This window comes from Macrobrachium rosenbergii, chromosome 24 (genome assembly GCF_040412425.1).
Source record: "Macrobrachium rosenbergii isolate ZJJX-2024 chromosome 24, ASM4041242v1, whole genome shotgun sequence".
NCBI classification, from domain to species: Eukaryota; Metazoa; Arthropoda; class Malacostraca; order Decapoda; family Palaemonidae; genus Macrobrachium; species Macrobrachium rosenbergii.
In genome coordinates, this window is record NC_089764.1 from 35,728,052 (window position 1) to 35,751,309 (window position 23,258).

The 23,258-nt window shown below is 41.3% G+C and overlaps 1 protein-coding gene across 2 annotated transcripts in view; it reads left to right on the top strand.

Annotated features, from left to right (window-relative positions):
- Atg13 (Autophagy-related 13) overlaps positions 1 to 23,258 on the top strand; it is an 81,224-nt gene that overhangs the window by 49,189 nt on the left and 8,777 nt on the right. For both annotated transcript variants that reach the window (XM_067126484.1, XM_067126485.1), the window contains exons 6-8: positions 3,104 to 3,217; positions 10,438 to 10,651; positions 20,399 to 20,542. In XM_067126484.1, coding sequence (XP_066982585.1) covers positions 3,104 to 3,217; positions 10,438 to 10,651; positions 20,399 to 20,542 — 472 coding nt within the window. The remainder of the gene's footprint in view (positions 1 to 3,103; positions 3,218 to 10,437; positions 10,652 to 20,398; positions 20,543 to 23,258) is intronic.

The following is a 23,258-nucleotide window of genomic DNA, read 5'->3' on the forward strand; positions in this document are numbered from 1 at the left end:
TCAAAACAGAATAAGGCAAGTCCTCAAAAGGTTCCTTGCACAGCCCAGAGTTTCCAGACAACAATTATATGATGGGCCTGCTGCAGTTTGCATCAGTAATAGAACCAATACTCAGATTGCATCTAAAAATTGTGAACAAATTCTTGCTATCGCATGCAAGAAAAAAGATGCAAGACTGACCTCATCAAAAGATTAAAAAAGTTGGGGAGATACTTTGGCCTTGGACCTGGAAGGAATCTCTGGTGAAGCAGGTTACCCTGAATCCTCCCTCCGTCTGTATGTGACACTACACACAGATGCCTCGTTGGCAGGTTGGGAGGACATTGGGAGGATCATCAGGTGGCAGGGAGGTGGTCAGTTACTCTGAGGAATTGTTATGTCAATTTCCTGGAGCTGATGGCTGTCTTTTTGTCTCTCAAAAAACTCAGACATCCAGAAGAGAGACACATTTTGTGGGTCTAGCCATGTGCACAATGTCTTGTATCAAGAGGTTGAGATCACAGTCACCTCCTCTCAATATGATAATGCTAGATGGTGCAAGAAGGGAAATGGTACTTGTCTGCAATTCACCTCACAGGGTCTGTCAGAGCAATAGTGGACACTCTACCAAGGAAAATGACAGCCTCAACAGAGTGGATGTTGGACAACCACTCTTTTCAACTAATAGCCAACATGCTTCCACAATCGGAAGTAGATCTGTTTGCCACATACGAGAATCACAAACTCCCAGTACTGTGTATGTGTCTCCAAACTTGGATAGTCAAGCAATAGCAAGAGATGCCTTCCTACAAGACTGGAAGAAATGGAGGACAATATATCTTTTTCTTCCATTCCCAGATTTCGAAGGTTTTGAGCAAATTTCTGACCTTCAAAAGGAACAGCTTACTTAATATCCCCAAATTGGCCAACAACAGGCGAAGAGATCAATTCCACTACCATCCACTGTTCTATCCCAGACAGTAGGAGAGAAAGTCATCCACTCATCCTCCTTTCTGAGCCAAGACCTTCACTTATGGATTTTTTAAATATCTACCATGAAAATTACTCACCCAACATTGCTAGGTACCAAATGTAATAATTACAGACATCACCTATCTGGCAGTACCAGCCCTTATGGAAGATATGGTTAGATTATATCCATACTGAGAGCCCAGTTGAGATTTTTATGGAAACACTTAAATTTTCTTTTGTACCTTTTTGAAGACAAATGCCTTGCTGTTACAACAATTATGGCATACAAGGCAGCATTAACAGAACCCTTGCTTTATGGATTCGGGGTTGACTCTAGTATAGAAGTAGTCACTTCCCTTCTGCGGTCTTTTGCTTTACAAAGACCTGCTCCCGAAAAGCTTCTAATTAATTTGTCCCTGAACAAGGTGCTTAGACTTCTATCAACTCCCCAATTCTGCAGACCCAACACAATCACGGCTCACACGCTACAAAAGGCTATCTTCTTGATTGCATTAGCATCAGGAACTCGTATGAGTGAACTGGGCTCTCTTAGACGGGGATGATACATCACGCAAACAGCTGACCATCAATTATTGTCCCGTGACCCATCATTCCTGGCTAAGAATGAGGATCTTTTAAGAAGGAAATTTCCCATTCTGATAAGAAAACTCAATTTAGCAGACAAGACATTATGCCCGGTTCAAGCACTTAAGGTTTACCTACAAATCACGGCAAATGTCCCAGAGGGTCCGATTCTCCTACACCCTAGCACAAACTAACCACTCTCCCTACAAGGGCTGAGAGTGATTGTAGTGTCTCATTAAAAAGGCAAATCCACACGCCTTTCCTTCCCCCCCCCTCGATGTGGGACCACCTTGAGGTGGTGAGGGGGCCTCGTGAACCCCAGGAATGTGTTCCCGGGTTTAAGTCCAAGAGTCTCATATATTGTTATATAATTCTTTGAACTATGTGGAATTTTCCACTTTTCGTCAAATTTATTGGACCTGATAAATAGGAAAAGATATCATGGCTGGGATTGGGTTTATATCCGAAGCTAAATACGGGCAGTCCCTGGTTATTGGTGATCCGGTTTTAAGGCACTTGTCTAGTGATGATGATAACTGGATTTTTTTGACACCAATCTCCTGTTATCCGGCGCTGATCTTCATGTATCGGCGGTGCTGATAGCTGGGGATCGGCGCTTTTATCACTGATTTCCGGTTATCGGCGATTTTCAGTTATCGTCACGCTGCCGGGAACGGAACCCCCGCCGATAACCGGGGACTGCCTGTAGTGGAACTGTGGTAGGACGACCATCAACTACCCAATAATGTTCAGACCTGAGAGACATCAGATTGATACCTCAAAGGCAGAACTGTTCTGCAGGGCTGGACCATGGATTCCAGGGGGTCTGGTTCTGGGGATAGACTCTCAGGCATTCTAGTAGGTTTGCCCAAATATTTGTGCCCAAGGCACAAATATCTTTCTCATGTTTTTTATTGTCAGTACAATGCCATATAAGCTGCAGTACTGTTTGCTGTACAATATATTTACCAGAAATTTAGTATTCTCTTAAAACTGACAAATTTGTAGTGCTCTGTGGTACTTAATGCAATGACAACACTTACAAGTTGTTAATGTTGCTGGGTAAGTAGTGTTGACAGAGTTTGTGTCTCTTATTTTCTTTATGTTTATGATTTTAAATTTTTGGTAAAGTACAGTAATGTATATGATATATTTTCTTAAAAATAAGCCCATGTTATTTCCATAAAAATGATTACCCATAGGTGACATGTCTGTCCATGCGTGCAGCCAACAATTATATATAAATTTCTTTATTGATTAATATTTTATCTAAATATTTTTTAAAATTGAGAAAAATACTCATAAACAAAAAGTCCATGGAAAAGGAGAAAGTATTTGTTATTTATTCTAGTTTTGAATGATGGTAAAATATGGTTTTATATGCACCGGAACACTGCTTTTGTCTTGAAAATGAAAGCCTCATAATATGAAGTTTTAGTTGGGCACTTTGAAAATGATCTTGAGAGTTCTGTATATCATTTTCATAAAGGAAGCTTGACAGGCTACCCAAATGGTATTTATGCTAGAGAATCAAGTTTATTTTCATAACTATTTTTTTCTTTTTCAGGGGTAACGATAGTAGTGAGGCAACACAAACCTCAGATGATAGTCAGGATGCAAATAGATTCTTCACAGCTTCTCCCCTTGATCAGCCATCAACTCCACGATCTAGAACTAGCAGGTATGTCATATAATATCTACATTTTATATAAGTAACTTACCAAGTAATTACAAAGCTGTAGTTTGCAAGATTTCCTCTTGCATGGCAGCTTAAATTAAAAAATTCGTGGGTAACGCTTCAGAGTTTATTTTAGGTGACTGGACCCACCCACTAACAGGAATACCAGGAACTACTTAGCAGACAGCCTCATTCTGTTTCAGCCGGCGCTCGAGTAAACACCGAGTTTTGATAGCTGCTATGTTCTTACATTTGCCGGTTGAATATCGGATTTCGGTGAGGTATTATCGCTGATCTCGGGTAGCCTTCAAGCCTACAGCTTTCAGGATCAGTATAATTTACTGATTAAACATAAACTTTGCATTTGCGACTACCTTTACCGATTAGTGTAATAAACATATATATTGCGTTCTCTACCGAACCAGTAGTTTTGGTAATGAAATGCATATTTACAAGTCTCAAATAATGTTTGATAGGAATTGAGATATGTCTGTATAAAGGTACTCTTTGTACTTCTGCTACTGTCGGTAAAGGTTAACTTTCCTTTTCCGAGTAGCATAATAAACGTTAATATTGCATTCACCTCCTGACCAATATTTTTGGTAATGATGTGCATATCTGCAAGTTCCGAATAATGTGTGGTAGGAATTGAGATATGCCTGGTTAATGGTACTCTGTGTACTTCAAACTTTCGTCAGTAAAGGATTAATTGAACAACAGTTTACACTTTTCTTTGCAGAGAACGGGAAAGTGTAAGGGCAATACATAGTAAGGAGAGAAATTGTGCTTTAATTTTACTTGCTCTTTTGAGGAGAGTAGCCGCTCTTGACAGACGGAAACCATGCTCCGAGCGACCAGAGTGTTCATCAGCACTTGAGTTCTTAAGCTCCCGAGTTACTACCTTTCCTGGCACCCAGCTAGTCTGGCACCAACTGCAAACTGGCGACAGCTGAGAGCTCCCAGCTCCTGGTGCCAACTCTCTCCCCACATCAATTTTCTCTCCTTCTACTGGCCCTTGTTATTTTTTCTCTGCTTGCTCCCTTGCTTCCTTCCTGTGTTTTGCCAGTCTTGTGTATGGGTTAACGGAAATTAATCCTGTGAATGTGAAGTGTGTGCAATAGAGGAGGTGATTATCCAGCCCACCAGTTCTCCAAGACCTAAGTCATTGTCATACTCCCCTAAACCTGGGAGAAGTCATATTGAAAGTCCAATGGAGGCTGGTGGAAAGTTCCCCGGGTAGTCGCCACCTCAGTCGAGCCTGTTGCCTGTCCCAGGTGTTGACAGACAGCTACTGGAAAGGCGTCTTACTGGATGTGTAGTGAGGAGGGTGGCTATCTGACTCCTTCGGATCTCCCAAACCCAGTCTCTGTCAGACTCCCTAAACCTGGGAGGAGGCATACTGTCGGTCCTTGGGAGTCCAAAGGGGCTTTGCCCTGAATAGCTGCGCCTCAGTCGAGCCTGTTGTCTGCAGGTATCGACGGACAGCCATTGGAAAGGCGTCCATAGGTATGTGCATCCCTAGTGATACTCCAGTGGTGAATCTCAGCCGTTGAAGAGGCACTGGCAGATGATTTTGCGCATCGCGTCTCTCCTGTAAACGTCTCAGGGAGCAGGAGTGTAGTCCACAGTCTTCCTGTAACTTCTGGGACAGTCTTGAGCGTTTTGTCCCCTGAACTTCAGGTTGTGGAATGACAGTATTTGGCATCAAATAGATCACCAGTGTCCAAGTGATCATCTTTGTTCTAGTCCAATAGCCCCTGACAGCACCCATTAGCACCCGAGTGCCCAAATAGCGCCTGAGCAGCCAATAGCACCCATTAGCACCTGAGTGCCCAATAGCACATATAGAGCTTCCAGCACCAGCTCTCATGCTTCTGGTGCCAGTTTACTAGTGTCTGGTGTCAGTCTCTCTTTAGCTCGGTGCATGTCTCTTCTAAGAACATACTGTTGTTTTTTGTGAGCACAATTTCCAGTTGAATGCCTAGCTCTGGTTCTCAAGTGACCGACACTAATCTCTGATCACCAGATGTCTGTTCCACCTTTGCCTAGAAGTTCCAGACGAGCCGAATTGCTCCTTTGTGACATCAGTTAGTGCCTCAGAGCACTGTCTTTTGCAGACAGGAGCTTTTATGTACGAATTTATGAGCTTGTTGAAGAAAGCTATCACCTCTACAGGGAGTTAGGAGTCTGACTTTGGTTTTAAGGGAGCAAGACAAGTGTTTATTGTCTTTTCCTCCCTCAGTGCTTAGACAGACTTAGTTCTCCTGGCTGAAGTTCTTGTCAAATTTTTGAAGTAAAGGTCTTTCTTGATTGACATCAGGTGCAGGAGGTAACAAGATAGGAGACTCTCAAGTGTTACCGAGAGACGTCGCTTTGGCTGATCTCTTAGTCCTGTCCTATGCAGATAAGGACAGTTGAGTTAGTTTTTTGAGTTTTCCACTCCTTCATTGGGATTGCAAGAAGGAAGCTTTTTGGGCTCTTTTTTTTCTACTGGGAGAAACACACAGTCGCTATCAACCCCCTTTTCTTCATCTTCAGCCATCTACCAAGAGAATCACAGTTACTTTCAGACGGCATATATCTAATCCTCGATCTGTTTTTCCTTTGGAATGACGATATCTTCCCTATCTTCCCTCATGAGCATTCTTTTGTTGAAAGATTTTTCTTGGGCTCCAAGCAGAAGAGAAGCGCCATGAACTCTCTCACTAGCGACGCCTGTTCCAGAGCACCTGAATCAGTTTCAGAGCTCCTGGCACCAGCTTTCTGGCACCTGGCGCCAAATCCCAAGTGCCCGACTCCTGTCCCAGAGCGCTTGGCACTATCTAACCACACTAGGCTCCCGCCACTGAACGCCTAATTCTTTTTCATGGATTTTTTCTTTTAGAGGTTTGACTGGAGCAATACTTGTCACGCCAGGTTTTGTTCAAGACCATTGTTTTCCCATGGCCAGGCTTTTGCATATCTTATGGACTTTCCAAGTTCCTATAAGCATGTCAGATATTAGTTTTTAGCCAATTACAGTTCCGCACATGTCAGTCTGTATGAGATGTCATCGAGTCCACGTAAGGCGTTAACGCATTAGGAAGCCGATCCTGCCCTGATGGCCATGTGTCCATGGCTTTCAAGTGTCAGTAGTGTTGGCAACTAGTCCACTTAGTAACCTGTGAGTCTGCACAAGTTTCTGCAAGTTTGTTTGCTTCAGTGACCAACTGAACACTCCTGTTGTCCATTCTCCAGGGCGATTGGGTGTTCCTGGACTTGTAGGATTCTTCATTTCATGTCCACATGCAGACTGAAAGATATCTCAGACCCATCCTATGAGACAGGGTCTTCCAGTGCAGGAATTTAGACTTCGACATCTATGGCAAAAGTCTTCTCCTGAGTCCTCGCTCCGCTTTCTTTGGTCTTCTTTTCTGACCATAAACTTCAGCCGGTAGGAACTAGGAATCATAACCAGACTCTGCTGTTTTTTTCCTAAAGACCAGGTTTTCAGTCGGACCTATGTTAGTATCTGTCCTAATTGAGTCTTTCAGAAGTAGTCCCTCATCATGAGACTAGTCTTAGACTGCTTCTCACTCCTGGTTCTAGTAGGGGGAGCCCGCTTGAGGAACCAGGATATTTCTGGGATTCTCCTCAAGGGAACGAACCTTCACAAATGTGCCAGAGAGCTGAAAGCCTTTTGCTTAAGGCTTCAGTTCTTCTCGACCCTCGCTCACTGCTAGACTGCGGTATTCCTTTAGACAAGACTACAGTCCTTACCTTTTTCATTAGCTCTCGCCACTAAGCGACAAGAGGGTTTTCCTGTGGATGATAAATCGAGTTTTTTCTAGTCCAACTGGAATTTCTGGTGGATGAATAGAGCCGTCAGAAACTCACTCGTACTCCCGAGTGGACCCTGAATCCCCTGAACTGTCGGGTTATGTGCTTGTATGGGGTAGGCCGACCTTGACCGTCTGCCACCTTAATGGAATCTAATAGTATGGGCAACAGACACCGTACTGCAAGATCGTTCCATCCTGGATCTGTAAGCTCTTCCACCGTTGGACATGGTCAAGGAAGGGCTGAACTTTTTAAGGCTAGTCAGAATGTTATGACGTTCCTCGTAGCCCGTTCTGAACCATAGTTAATGGTTCCTGAATTGCTATTCGTTTCTTCTCGAACAACCTCACTTCAAGAGACACCAGCAAGGGTGGTACACTCTTGCGCGGACAGGCTTTGAGCTGTCTGGGTGCTTGGCAGGATGGAGGGGTTTTTTCAGAGGTGCTGCAAGAGACATTTGAAATATGCAGACATCATCTGCTAGCTCAGTCTATCAATCCAAGTGAATGATGTTGTGAATCAGGTGTCTCAGACTCTTAAGTTTCTTCTTCTGAGACACTTCTGACTCAATGGCAGCATTGCCTTTTTTATCACAGAGAGTATAGAATCTCTCATGCTCCTTTTCAGGGGTATCGAGCTACGTCTGGCTCAGTAACGCTGTTTGCTCATTTACCCTGGGGGTTTTTTAACCTAGAACGAGGACCCTTCCATGGCCTGGATCCAGTCTCTCTCTCTCTCTCAAGAACTAAATGGGAGAGAAGAAAGTTTTGACAGCCAGCCAGAAACAGTGCTTTGGGTTCCCAGGAGCATCCTCCAGCCCAAGCCTTTACCTCGCCTGACTTTCAGCTCGTACGGTGCTAGCTACAGCCTGGTGCCAGCTCTGCCCCAAGCTTCTAGGAGTGCCCGACAGCCCCCAACCGATTAGTTATTGGCGGCCAGCTCAGCTGGCATCATCTACATCCTGGTGCCAGCTCAGTACACCCAGCGCCTGCTGCCAGCTTCCGATCGTCTGGCACCAAATCTCCCCACATCCTTGCCTCTGGGGAAGAGTAGGAAGATCTCTATTCTGTTGGAGTTTTCAGGTATTACCTGAGCTGGATTTTAAGGACAGAGGGCCATTCATAACTTTTAGTGTTCTGACAAGGACCCTTTTTCACCCTCTGTCTAAGAACGCATTGTTCTTCATGTATGGACTTGGTCTATGAGACCATTCTTAGTTTCAGGAGAGCATTGGGCCTACTTTTAAGTGAAAACTAAAGATGTCAGAACAACTTCTACCTGATTAGCCTTCGATCGACCTACTGGAAGTGTAATCGATTTTCGCTTCTCACCTCTTCAGAGAAGTTTAAACAGTATTAAAATTTTTTGCAGTGCCTTGCGATTATTAGTAACTGGCTTAGCATCGCAGAAAGAAGCATAAGATTTTCTAGTCTCATCACCTTGTAGTAAGGTGCTGAGTTTTGTGAGAGCCAGGGAGTTCAATTTACCTGGAGCACCCACCACTCTTTGTGGATGGGTCGTAGTCTTTATTTCAGTGCAGGTGACAGTGTTATATGGTTGTTTTTTATTGTGGTACTGCACCCAGGGCAAGGGAACTTTTTTGAAGCTTCAGTTATGCTTTGATAGCCACAGGACTACTCCATGGCTACAAGGCTCCCAGTTAGGTAGAGGCTCTTCACAGCTTTACCACCATGCCACTACAGGTTAAGTTGAGCACCACCCAGAGGCAATTTTCTACTTCAGGCTCTCTTAACTAATAAGGAACTACAAGCAGTCCCCAGTTATTGGTGGGCTCGGTCACTGGCAATCCGGTTTTACTGCGCTTGTCTAGCGACGAAAGTCGGCAATTTTCGGCGCCAAAAATCGCCAATTTCTGCTGATCGGCGCTGATAATCGGGTATTGGCACCGATACACACCTAACAGAGGCGCTGATAACCGAAAGTCCGTGATTTTCAGTGCCAGTAACTGCCAAAAATCTCCTAAAAAGCGCTCCGAAAATTGCCAATTTTCGGTTATCATCGTGCCATCAGAACGGAACCTCCACCGACAACTGGGGGCTGCCTGTACAAGCATTGTATTCAATGCTAGCAACTTTGTCAATTTCAGATTCATTATATGACTTAATGTTTTTGAGTAGAATATGTCCATGAATCCTACCTCCTGTCAATGTGAGAATCAGCTATGCAATTACTTGCAAAGTTACTTATATAAAAATTAAATTTTTATAATAAAATAAAGTTTTATATTTACTTAGCAAGTAATCACATGATTAGAGCCCTCCCTCCTCCCCTCCGATGGACATATGGCGTAAACAGAGTTAGGTTGTCTGCTAAGTAGTCCCTGGTATTCCTGTTAGTGGGCGGGACCAGTCACCTGCACTAAACTTTGAAGCGTTACCCGCGAATTTTTTAATTTAAGCGGCCATGCAAGAGGAAACTACAGTAAACCCCCATATTCACGTACCTCACCCCCCCTGGAAATAGCTAAAATTCATGAATACTTAAAACCCTTCTAAAAACACTTAGAACTGCCTATTTTGATAGTTCAAACACAAAAAACTCTAAAAATGCTTATACCTAAGTAATTTAATAGTTTTATCACAAAAAGTGCATTCAGTCATGAAAATTATATGAAAATTCAAAAATTAGTGAGTATTTCTCAGTGAAAAACACAGCGAATCCGCGAATTTTCTGCAAATAACGTGTATATATATATGTTCCTTAGAGAAATCCGTGAATCAGTGAATCCGCAAATCGTGAGAACACAAATTTGGGGGGTTAACTGTATAGCTATGTAATTACTTGGTAAGGATATATAAAACTTTATTAAAAAAATTTAATTTTTTATATTTTTCTTCTACATGTATCAGATTAAAAGGATAGAAATTTACATGCCATTAAGTGGAGAAGTGAATTTTCAAAATGTGTCTGATCAAATAGCATTTCAAACGTTTTCATAGTTCACTTTCATTTATGGGTTATCTAGCTCATGCTTGATGTATTTCTAATATTCATTTTGTAAAAACTATTGACTTTCCATTAATGCATGAATTCCTCATGTGTGATGGGTTCCTTATCTTGTATTTGAAAGTGTGCTTTCTCTATTTTATTCATAATCTATAACTGTTGTAAAAATAGAGGAACACTGTGTCGTTTGGGGTGAGAAATGAAACTTATCACAAAGCAGTGATGAGCATCACTTATTAGTTTTTATGTCGAGGTTTCCTGTGTTGATTTTAATTTGGGTTTGAGTGTGATAGCTCTTCACATCATTCAACCATGTCTTTGGGAATTTAATTGTTTTGCCCACATTGTAAAGTTCATTCTTACATTTAAAAACCTCATTGTATGTTTTAAGTGTTTGTGTAGGAGAAATTAAGATTGTGAATTTTTTTATTCTTCAGTGACAGCAGTTGTCGCGGTTATGTCCAGCAACAGCAACAGCCGGAACGAAAGGTGTCAGTGGCGTTTGTAGATGCTAAACCCCCGAAGCCTGATGACTTTTTTATGCCTGAAATACCCTTTTCAAATTTACTTGCATCTGCCATTGAAGTTCCTCAGGAAAAAAAATTGGATAAACAAGATGCTACTCTGACCCCTCAGGATAAAAATGCACAGGTCAGTTATGCAAGTTTTTTTATCTAAGAAATCCTTTAGCTCAGCTCATCATACATTTGCAGATAAAATCATCTGTGGAATTGGGTACTGTACATATTGTGCGTATATTATTACCATTTGACCATGTTATATAGTATTTACTACTCTTATTGTTGTTTGTATTATTATGATCCCTCTACCAACAAAGTTGGAGGCTGTAGTTTTCCCCTGGGCTTTTCTGTTACCCAGCATAAAGGATGTCAGTCAGACTTTGCAGAAAGGTAGAATATCATGCATATATGCATATGAGTGGAGATCATATTATTTGGAATGAATCTTGCCCATTGTTAAAGTTAGCTTATATCTTCATGCCATTAGGTGCGATTGACATTCAAAATAAAACAAAATAATGCTTGGCTAACCCACTAGGACTGTCTCTGTAATCACCTGTTTCCCACCAGGTGGCATTGGAATGTTTATGTTTTTGTTAGAATTCTTCATGCCGTGTCCTTGTGCAGATGGTGTGAATTGGCATTATTAATAATTTTTACTATTTCTGACTGATTTTCTCCTGTAAGGTATTGTGGTTTCCGTTTTTGCATTATGTCATCTACAGCAAGCAGAGTTGAAAGCATTGGCCTGTATAAGAAAGAGTTTGTTTAAACCGAATGTTTAGGTTGTGCATGATGGCCATGTGTGTGTCACCCTAGCTGTTGAGGCACGAGTGTCATTTTCTTCTTGTTATGAAGAAAATAAGGAATGATCTAATGAGAGGATGAATAGTTTTGTGAAGTATTGGAAGATGCAAGAGGTCAATACATATCGTAGACAGTTCCTTAGGACATGCCATAAGCCTACTCAGTCTTTCCCTTTTTCTTCCGGTATTGCTTCTCCTTCTCCATTGCCTGGTAGCCTAGCCTAGGTTAATTCCTCTCTCACTCCTTCTGCTCTGCCTTCATATGCTCCCTTTGTGGTTCAGGTTTAGGATGAAGATGGCACCCCCCCCCATATTGACCAACCTTTTTTTGTTTCCCCTGCAAGAGAGGTGTTGGAGCCTTGCTATGTCTGTAGCCCGCCCTCTGGACTGCCCTGGGTCCATTGGTCTTCTCTGAAGACAGGAAACCATGGCATGTCTCAGGACCAAGGTCTGTGCCCTTTGCCACGTCTCTCAACCATCTTCTGGTTTGAATTCAGTGCATTCTCAGAAGGATTTATTTGATAGTTTGGCGCTCACGTTTACCGGCTCACCTATCATCTGTTGCACACTCAGTAGAGCTGTTAGCCAGTTATATTCCAGGGAACTGGAACGTAATAGCAAATAAGCTCAATCACCTGTGTCAGGTGACAGGGATTTGGCCCTTACGCCCAGACATTACGCAAGATTTCCCAATCTTTGGAACCTCCCAACGATAGATCAACCCAACAGAAACTGTCAGTGTGCTTTTCCATCGTTCCACTTCCATGGTCATTGGTAGAAACATCTCCCAGCACCCATGGAACAATCTTGAGGCCTCAGAAGAGACAAAGGGATCTCGCAATTGCTATCCTCTATCTACATACACAGGGACCATTGTATGGGGCTCTTTGGGTCCCTGTCCCACAGGAGCAACAGAGGCACAGGTCTCCACAGACACCCATACCACTTGACACCGGTCCCCAGAAGTCACCTTCCTGGACCATTGAAGAATCTTCCATCACTGCACAGAGCTCCTCTGACCCCTGTGTATCAGTAGCAACTGTTGCACTGGGTTCCAGAGAACCCCTTGCCACGGAAATTACAGGTGCACGAGTTCTAAGGATACACGTGTCACTGGAGGTGCATGGTTCTCCATGGACACCTGTGTCACCAGGGGTGCATGGGGCTCCAATAGACCCCCATGTCACCAATATTGGCCCCGGGATCAATTCCCCGGGTAGGTAAGGTACTTAAGCCTGTGCACAGAGTCCCATGGACTCCCTTGACACCAGTAAGGTCCCCCAGTCTACGGACCCAGGCCCCACTTTACGAGAGTGGAGGCCCAGCACACTGGAGGCCTCACCCTGTGCACCATCTAGCATGGGAACTGCCAGGGTCCCAGAAAGGTGATGCAGACCCACAGGTAAGCTCATCTGGAGAAGGAGGTCTGCTATTTAGTCTTCTAGTCTGTAGAGGCCTAGGCCTCGAGGAAGACTACACCACTCTAGGAGATGAGGTTCTGTCATGCTCAAGTTTGTTCCAGAACTCGTAGCAAAGACTTTTGAGTCATGTTCATCCCCATCTTGGAACTGGTTGGTAGTGAGCGTAACAAGATACTACTGTGTCCAGTTAGAGTGCTACGGTACTATCTTCAGAGGACTTGACATCTCAGGCCTGAGTGCTGACAACCCTTCATTAGTTCTGGCTTGACTAAGAAAGAAGTGTTCAAGAACACAATTCCTTTTTAGCCTCGTGAGGCTATCAAAAGCGGATTCTACGCCCAACATGCAGCCAGGAGTTTGTTCCGAGCACCTCACAAGGAAGGGGACATTGGTCCATCCCTCCCACTCCGGAAGAACCTGTCGGTTTTACAGGTATTAGGACAGAAAGTGGTGTAGGCTGTCCATTCTCATGTTTTTCTACCTTCAGGGGACTTCTTTTCCCTGGATCTTGTTGGCTCAAGTTGTGTAGCTCGCCCAGCTCCCATAGCAGACAGTTTGCATCTCACCTAAGGTGTCCGGTGGCAAAGAGTGAATGTGAGTGGGGGACTGGCTCCCTGCCTTCCCTGTTAATCTTTCCTCTCTTGCAGAGAGAGAGGTGAGTAGCCATCCATCACTTGCTGGTCGGTGGGTCATGCAGGTGAGCCTACATAACTGAGTACCCTGTCTATAATCTTAGATAAATTAATAGGTGCAAGTCCTCCCCTCTCCCTAGGAAGGGGAGATAGGGGCTAATGATAAAACGACCTGTTGGTTATCTCTAGTTTTGTTGTCTCCGACACCTTAGGTTCATCCAAGCCTTTTTCGAAGCAGTGTTCCACCCCATTAATTCGAAAGGTCCAGATGTCTGACAGTTAAACACACAATGATTCACACTTTTGTTCAACATGTCAGAGGCATGGTCTCTTTCCTTTGCTCTTACATGACCAGGAAGGAGGCCCAGGTGAGGCGAACTACCAGTCAGTTCAGAAGCGTACTCGGAACCCTCCCGCCGAGGAAGTAGTCTTCTCAATGTAAAGACTGATGGTTTGTATATTGTGTAGGAACAAATGACAAATTTTTGAAGTAATTTGTATTTTTCCTAACTATACAAACCTGAGGTCTTTACATTTATTGCCCACCTCAAGCCATCCCTCATTCTGCTCCCTGGGCCAAAAGGCAAAGTGAATGCATACCAACTGGGTGAGCAGGACTCCCACCCACAGTAGATAGTTAACTACGTATATACCACCTTGTTTAAAGCTAAACGGCCAGTCTCCACCTATGCTGAAGCAGTCTTCCTCATGTAAAGACGTCAGGTTTGTATAGCTCTGAAAAATACAAATTGCTTTAAAAATTTGTCATAGTTGTAGATGCCCAGTAAATAGTGATGAACCTGACCTCAGTGATTTGATTAAAGTGATCTGATAATAATTGTTTAAATAATTGAATATTAATGAAATTGAAGTAGAGTTTTAATTTGAGTTGTCCTGAGATGCATCTGTTGTGTCTTCAGAAATAATGTAAAATATTCACTGAAAAAATTTTGTACCCTATTTTAAAAACTGCATGTTTTTGTTTTTTCTGAACTTTGAATGTAATTTTTTAATACAACCCCATTGATGATGAAATAGCCTTTAACTGAGCATAAGGTATCCACATGCACAAAGAAAAGCATTTCAGAGAAAACTGTTCTAGTGTGCTTATGTCACCAACTCCCATATCCCCACCTTCTCTCCAGAACTTAGCATCTTATACTGGGTTTAGTACTGCACTCAGTGTTTCACCCTTTACAGGATGTAATTTTCAGTGTGTTTTCTTCTCATATTTCATGAATTTTTAGTGAGTTACTTTTTAGCTAGGGGGCAGTTATTAACATGACCATTTCCCCCAGCCTGTTCTTGATAGGTTCACTGTTTGGATAGTAATGTATGCTTAGGACATTCCCTTCTTGGTTGCCTCTATCAAAGTAACTATTACCTTTGTTTCTTTATATTTTCTCAACCTATTATGTGATTTTGTTTTAGTTTAATATTATGTTCATTAATGAAAAGCCACAATAATATAATTGATAAATTGTATATTTTAAGACACAAAAATAACAAAGGGGATAGTCAATCCAGGAAAACTGAATCAAAATAGTTTTTTTCCTGGATCGTTGAAAGAATTTTGGTGATAGTCAATCCAGGAAAACATCGATGTTTTCCTGGATTTATCACCAAAATTCTTTCAACGTGTCTTTTAAGAAAAACTAGTATTTTGATTCAGTTGGCTGAAGAGGACTGTTGAGCAAACGGTCGAAAGCTCCCCTCGTTTTTATCCCCTTTTTGTATATTTTTGTGTCTGAAAATATACAATTTATCAATTATATTATTGTGGCTTTTTACTCATTATTTTCGATCACAATATAGTGATGCTCCACAATTATGTTCATTGTTTTTCGTCATTCAATTCCCAGTGTCATTTGCCTTAATATACTTGTGCAGGATGGGATGGTAAGTCCTGTAGCCCTTTTTTTGCTGTCCTTGGAGAAGGACCCCTATTTGCAGTGCCCTTCCTGTAGGGGGGCCAAGGGGGTTTGTATGCATAGTTTGCAAGGATTGGTCTATAGAACAAAGGTTTTATTTAGGTGGTGTCATGGTGTATAAGCTATGCTCTTCTTCCTTAGCTGGTGAATTATCAGGTTCAGCTTGTCACTCTGCAACTGCAATAGTCAAGTGACACTTATAGTAGACCATTTCCTGTTTTTACTCTGACTTTACCCTCCAGGTGAATACACATCACATCCCTATTACAGTGGCCCCCATTTTTACACGGGGATGGGTTCCAGAAACCTACCGCAGAAATGCAAAATCTGCGGAAATGCAAAAATCCCCTCTAAAAATGCTTGTAACTGCCAAATACCTTGTACCCCTGAAACTAAAATGTTTATAACTGACTATTTTTACCATTTCACTGCTTAATTTGACATTTCAAACAAAAATTTACCCTAAGTTATCATACTAAACAATTTAGTGTCGTTTCAAAGAAAATATACACCCCAAACCATCATTCCAAAACACCAGAGTAACCTTTCATTACAGTACTCTTGTATTTTGACAGTTCAAACAAAAATGTACTTCAGACTATCATCCCAGAACACCCTAATATCATTTCAAAGTCATGTTGCAAAATTAAGTACCAGCCTACAAGTATTACTCTTAAGTATCCCCTATCATTCAGATTCGCACATTTTCTTTGTCCTGTGTAACTGCACATCGTCTGGGCATACATTTTATGTATATTGATATTTTCATCTGTGTTGTAAGATGATTTTGAAATATTTACTGTACAGGTACGTATTTTTTAACACATTTAACTCACAGAATCTATTTATACTGCATTGATCTAATCACGATCAAAATATTTAGAATTCGAATTTCATACATAAACATTAAAAAAAACAAAAATAATCAAATCCAGGAAGTTCATGACAGATCGACGAAGGTAGTGTTAACATATTTTTTGCTTTGTCTGATTTATTGTACCTTATTTCATTACAAGTTTAGTTGACTATGATTATCACATATTATAACAGTACACAAGAGAATATTTTATCACTGTTGATATTTCATCTCTACTCACCGTAAAAATATTTAAAATCTGAATTTCACACGTAGGCATCACTCAACATTCTTACTCCCCTCCCAACCATTGTGAAGCCTCATCACCAGCAAGTTACTGTGATCTGATGTTAACACTAAAGCTAGCTCTCTCTCTCTCTCTCTCTCTCTCTCTCTCTCTCTCTCTCTCTCTCTCTCTCTCTCTCTCTCTCTCTCTCTCTCTCTCTCTCTCTCTCAGATAAGAGAAAGATTGACTTTTTATGCATGTATGTTTATTTGTTTTGAACAGTATAGTTTTATAGATAAATGTGATGTTACTCTTATTCATTTTTTCATATTTTCCATGCATAATTACTGTACAGGTTTTTGCATTTCAATAAAAGCAGACTGGAAAATAAAATTAAAATAATAAGCGAATATTTCAGATACTGTACAATATGCTCAATCATCCAGAAACACTTTACAGTACAGTAATATAATTTCAAATACATCTTACATTACCCTAAAGAGAGAGAGAGATATCTTGTTAAGCTCATTCTGGGGCCCACCTATCATTTTGGCTTGGGCCCTAGAATAAGCTTAAATAGTTTACGATTTTTATTAAAGATTTATTTAATTTGTATTACTGTAAACATGTTATAGATATTTTGCTGTGTTTAGAGAGATTAATTACTATTAACATTTGAAAGTAAGTACATCATTTGTTATCATAAAAATGTATGAAGTCATGTATATTAGTGAATACTGTATTGCTCTATGAAAAAAATTGCGAATTAGTGAAAATTCACCCGCAGACAAGTAAATAATGTGTTCCACAAAAATCTGCAACAAAATGAAACGTGAAAATGTGAAACATGTAAAAACAGGGCGGGCACTGTAATGTCTTCCTCGCCTGATGGCTTCCTTAATACCTCTGGTAAGGATCTTCCAGGTTCATTATCTACTGTTCATGTTACCTTTACCTTTATGCCACTCATCCTTTTATCTTTCTCCACGTGTTCAAGTCGGACATTCTTCCCCCACCTTCCACTTTCAGTCCCACAGGTGAGGTCTTCTTTACAAGATGACAGCCTCAAGTCCATGATCTTCAGGGATAATGTGAGCAACATTGACTCCAAGGTTCAAGAATTGGCTGCTTTTTCTGGTATCACTGTACCCCCAGTCTCGTGTCCTTTTTTTTCCCACTTTTATTGCCACTTTTGTTAGTAATGTTTTCCAGTCTCATGGCCTTGGCCTCTTCAGTGTATTCAATCTCTTCAGTTGCTCCTGTTTTCTTACTCTTTGGCACATGACAGTGTGGCTGTGCACTCAACTGCATTCCTCCTTATATATGTGATCCCATGACCTTAAGTAGTGCAGCATCCCTGGCCTCAGCCATTCATTCCACTCTGATGTATCCATTCTTTGTTCCCTTACTGACCAGGCTTTCCTTTACCCTTCCCCCTTTCTTGCCTGCATCTCATGCTTCTGCTCTGGTTAATGCCTGACCAGTACTTTCACCTGCTGTGCTTAATGTCTTTCTGATGATGCATCTGTCCCTGAGTCCCAGCTTGGTTGCTCCCCAACCTCAGCTTCTCTTGGGTATGCTGTCAAGTCCTCTCAAGTTGTACTTATTGTTTGTGAGAGCCCTTTGTCTTGTGGCCCTCCTCAGTCTCAGTGAGGCTAAAGAGCATCCTCAAGCTGATCCTTTACAGCTTGCTGTCTTAGTTAAGTTTCCTGTGTTTCAGACCCCATAGCTCCTGACATCATCTTGGAGGAGTTGGTTCAAGCATTGGAAGACAAGTTAACTTCTTTTGGAAACGGAGCCATAATCATTAATTTAGGGGCTGCTGCTGCTTCATCCTCATTGTTTGCTTGCACTGTTTCTTGGCTCAGTGTTCTTATCACCAGTGCTGATCTTCCAGGCAGCAGCCTCATTTCATGAAACCACCAAAATCAGGTTTCTTTACGGCCAAGTAGTTCTTTATCACCTTTCATTCATCTTGCCAATGGTGGCCATAGGTGGTCTGTAGTTCCCTGTCCTCTCTTCAGTCAGGGGCTGTCTTCAGGATAATTGTAAGGCCTGACAACCCTAAGTATGGAGACTGTGAAGCCTGTACAATGGTCTGTTTGCTTCCAAACACCCGAGAGATGTATATTTCCGTATCCCCATTCTCCCACTTTCCAGGAAGTACCATTGCTTTGTTGGGTGGAGCTGTGTGCCCCAATTCTGGCCCTCTGTGTACCGCCTGTCAGGTCTTCACCAGGATTCTTGTCCCAATAGCCTTTGATGTATCATCAAGACTTGTGTCATCTTTACCATCTGGAGGTTGGATTTTTTCTGGCTTCTGTGAAGGATGAGGTGCAGAGTAATGTGCCATTACCACTCCAAAGCAGTTTTTTATCCACAACTGTTCACCAGAAATAATAGGCAAGATTTGTGGCATGTGTATGAAAAGTGGGGTTCTCACTCTCTTGAAGCCTGTATTTCTGTCCTAGCTGACTTTTCCATTAATTTGTTGAATGACAGAAAGCTTTCACTTTCTCAGCTATTAAAGGTTATTGCTACCTTGTCTTCACTTTTTGAGAAAGTTATGTCCCAAATAAAAAAAAAAAAAATTGGGACATGGTATTAGTTCTGGGCAGCTGTACTAGATCACATTGAGATCCTGTCAGTAACATCTCTTAGATTTGACCCTTGAAACTTTTTTTGCATACCTTGGCCTCCTCTAAGCATGTCAATGAGCTCAGGTAAATTTTTGCACTCCAATCACTTCCTCAGTTGGTCTATCTTTTACCCCAGATTTCGTAGCCAAGACTCAGTATTCCAGCAGGGATGATCCTTTTCTGGTCCCTGTGATATTCTTGCTTTGCCTTCCACAACTCAGAGAACAGTCTTTTATGCCCTGTAAGGGCTCTTCAATGCCCTGTAAGGGCTCTTCAATCTTATCATCAATGTAGAGTTTGTTCATCCATCTCTGTCTTGTTTGTTTCTGTGCATGCACTGTCAAGATCAACCTCTATCCAAAACTTCTATTTCTTATTGGCTATAACAAGGACTTACTCTACAATCACAGGAAGTCATTGTCATGGTCAAAATTTAAATCCGTGAAGTCTGTGCCCTTTCATCTTTTCTGACTTATAAGTACAATTGGATCTCTTGCCATACTTAGAGCATCATCAAAACGTGCCAAGTTCTATCTTTGTGATGTCACTTATAATGCATCGATTTATATACACTGGGACCCATCTTTGTATTATGTTTTGTACTTTCAGGGGGAAAGAGGTTAAATCAATCTTTTCTTCATCCTCGCAATTCATAACTCAGTGGTCTGATGTGTTGGAGGTATATATTTCTGTATTTCTGGGTGTACCTTCCTTTACACTTCGTGTGTGGTAAGCGCACTTCTTTGGGCTCTTTCACTGTAAGCCCATTACTTACGGAAGTGCCCATTTCCAGGAAAATCCTCCACTGCAACCTCATTATTTGTAGAAGCTCTCCTGTGTCTTGCTCAGGCCAACTCCCCACCATTTTATTCCTGGGACTGGACTTCTAGTAGCTGTGTATTTCTCTCTCAACTCCATGTGCTTCATCCCCCTCCCTAAATGGTGTTTGAGGCTGTTCTGCGATTAATGGGTTCACACTAACAATCTGCAGTTTTTTATACAAACTCATTAATCATAAATGCTAGTGTACTCCTTCCCTCCTTCCCCTCTCTTTTTTGGTGGAGCCTGGCACATTAAAATAAGTATTAGTAGAGTATCCCACAAGGATCCAGAAGCTGATTAGGTATTTACACTGGAACTGTTTTCTTTTAAATTCTTCGTGCATCTAGATGTGTTATGCACATTTGAATGGTATTTCATGATTAATAGGCTTATATGGTAAATAGTTTTATTTTTGTAAAGACATTGTATTTAGGTATAAATTTATTCATTTGATAGGTGCATTAAGCTTCATTGCATTTTGTTTTGATTCATAAAGGTTCCAATTTAAATCTTGCCAATGTTAAATTGTTTTCTTATTTTTCAGGACAAAATTCTTGGAGGCGTAGCAAGTGGGAACCCACATCCAGACACAGGAGAAAAGGTGGTTATGACAGCCTCTGATGGTTCCCATAAATCAACAACCTCTGCTCAGTTGAAAGACGAGGCTGACTTTGTAATGGTTGAGCTGGTAAGTCTTCAGTTTGGGGTAGGGTTACAGTCTAGAGTGTGCTTTGTCTGACAGTTTTTCTGCTACTCCTTGGAGCAGGTGTTTTATACATTTTACTTCCCATCTGTTCCCATTACTCTCCTACCGTCAAACCAGCCATCTTCAAATTTCATAGATAAAGCTTGATCTGAAAGCCTTAGGAATTCATAGTACAGAAAATGCCTCATAATAATATTTGTGGAAACAAGGTTTTCTGGTGTAACACTTTCACCTATTGCACCTGTAATTGGGGTTAAAGAGTTGCAGTGCAGTGTAAAACCACACAGTCAGTGTCATGAGAACTATTATGATATATATTAATAGATATGTTAGTTCCTCCTTGTTAATTTTTTTCATTACTTTGCAAGTCAAAAAAAGTACTCAAGTTCAGGTTCAAGTATTGATTATGGGAATCAGGTACAAAGACCCAAGGAGTTTTTTCATATTTATTCTTCTTGTTATAATCTTATAGTTCCAATCTTTTATTATTAGAACCAGATGGAGAGAGGGAGTAGTAGTTGTTTTCTCCTAAGTTTTGCTTTAGGTTGCTTTTGGTGTCAGTCTGTTGTCTAACTGACCCTGAATGTACAGTCTGACCTTTAAGGTAATTCCTCCATAGGGAGTTAGTCCCATCAGTGCACCTCATGCAGTGCAGTGTAGGCATTACTTAAGGTTCTTTGCAGTGTCCCTTCGGCCCTTAGCCGCAACCTCTTTCATTCCTTTTACTGTACCTCTGTTCATATTCTGTTCCTTCCATCTTACTTTCCACCTTCTCCTAAGGATTGTTTCATAGTGCAACTGTGAGGTTTTCCTCCTGTAACATCTTTCAAACCTTTCAACTCTCCGTTTCCCTTTCAGCACTGAATGACCTCATAGGTCCCAGTGCTTGGCCTTTGGCCAAAATACTATACTACTACTTTAAGGTATTCTTCCTTCAAAGTATCAATATGACAAGTCAAATTAATATATCTCAGATCTTAATATTCGCAGATGGTAGACACTTCCATCACAATTCCTATTATTATTTTCAAACATTTACCCCAATCCCAACTATGATGAAAGTGGAACACTCCTTGCCATTCAAACCAACACTTTATTCTAGTGGAGGGGACTTTTAGACATGAACATGGAAATTAATTCCCATTGTTCAGGGGGCCCCTCCCACTATTAGAAGGTCCTACTCTGACAAGGCATTAATCACGTAGTGAGTGCCCTACCCGTACCCATGGACTGTATTCTTCCCCATTGATGTTATAGAAAATAAGCTGGGTTTGTGTACATACCAGCACTTATAGTATATACTGTACCTGCACAGTGGAGAATTGTGCTTCTGTTTTTGATGTAAGTTGATGAACCTGAGATTTCCAGGACACAAAATAAGGCATGCTATAATTAATGGTTTCATATAAGTAACTTACGAAGTAATTACATAGCTATAGCTTCTAACTCGTGCGGCAGCCTTTATTTGAAAAAAAAAAAAAAATTGCGGTCACACTTTGGTAGTTTAGTGTAGGTGACAATCCCCACCCACTAATGGGAGTACTGGAAACGATTTAGCAGAAAACCTCATTCTGTTTCTGCCGGCTCTCGGGTAACATCGAGGGTTTGCTGCAGCTTTTGTTTACTGATTTTCAGTTGTATGGCTGGATTTCAGTGAAGTATTATTGCTTATTTGAGTAGCCTTCAACCTTTAATAGCTTTCAGGATCATTTTTTATAGTTCTTTGGTTATTATTATGTCTGATTCAAGCTCACCTAGTTTCGCTATCATAGCAAAAGTTGCAAACTAGATTAACCAAATCTAAATATGATTCTCATACAATTTGCAGTAAATGTAGTGGGCAGAGATATGGTAGGAAGAAAACTTGTGCTAAATGTAATGATTAGCAAGAGTAGTAGGTACTTAATCTCAGCTAGACAAGTTAGAGAGGGATAGAAAAAGGAAAGCGGCCTCTAGAGCCTAGAAACGAGCTTCCCTTAGCCTAGTATTCTACTCTAGCCTAGGTTAGAGGACAGCTGCTATTCGTTCTTCCCTTCTTCCTAATTTTTCTCCTGCTACTAGCCCTCCTACTTTTAATCCACCTACTCCCGCGCCTGGCTCCCTTCCTTCCAAACCCAGTGCCATTGCCAGCCTAGAGTTTAGGTTTCACAAGAAAATTATCATACTAGTGTCACTGAAGGCGTTTATAGGAGAACGTATTCAGACAGCGTCACTTTCTGCAAGTGGTAGTGTTGTGCAGGTGGGGGAAGTGACTGCTCGCTGTAGGGGCTTTTAATAGTTACAGTTAGATCAGGATGTTGGAACAAATTTGAAGGTTCTCAAATAAAACCCTGATTTTCCTTAACCTAATTTATTGCCTTAATATTACAGAGGTCTATGACCTTCAACCTTAGCTCTACCTAACAACCTAAACTAACTTAGCCTAACTTAATACTATTGCTCTTCAAAACTTATTCTACTTCAGTCTTAATCCTACAGAAAAAACAGCAAAATACTTCAACTGAATACAGTGTCAACCAAATAATGTTGACACAAAAGATATTAGATTAATGGTCTGGTGCAAAATATGAACCTTAATATGCACACTTGAAAGATAAATATTTACCTAACCTACTTGGAACTGTCCACCATTGATTTAGTATACAATTTCATTGTCAGCCTGATTCACACTTTGATTCATCTCACAATGGTTTTGATT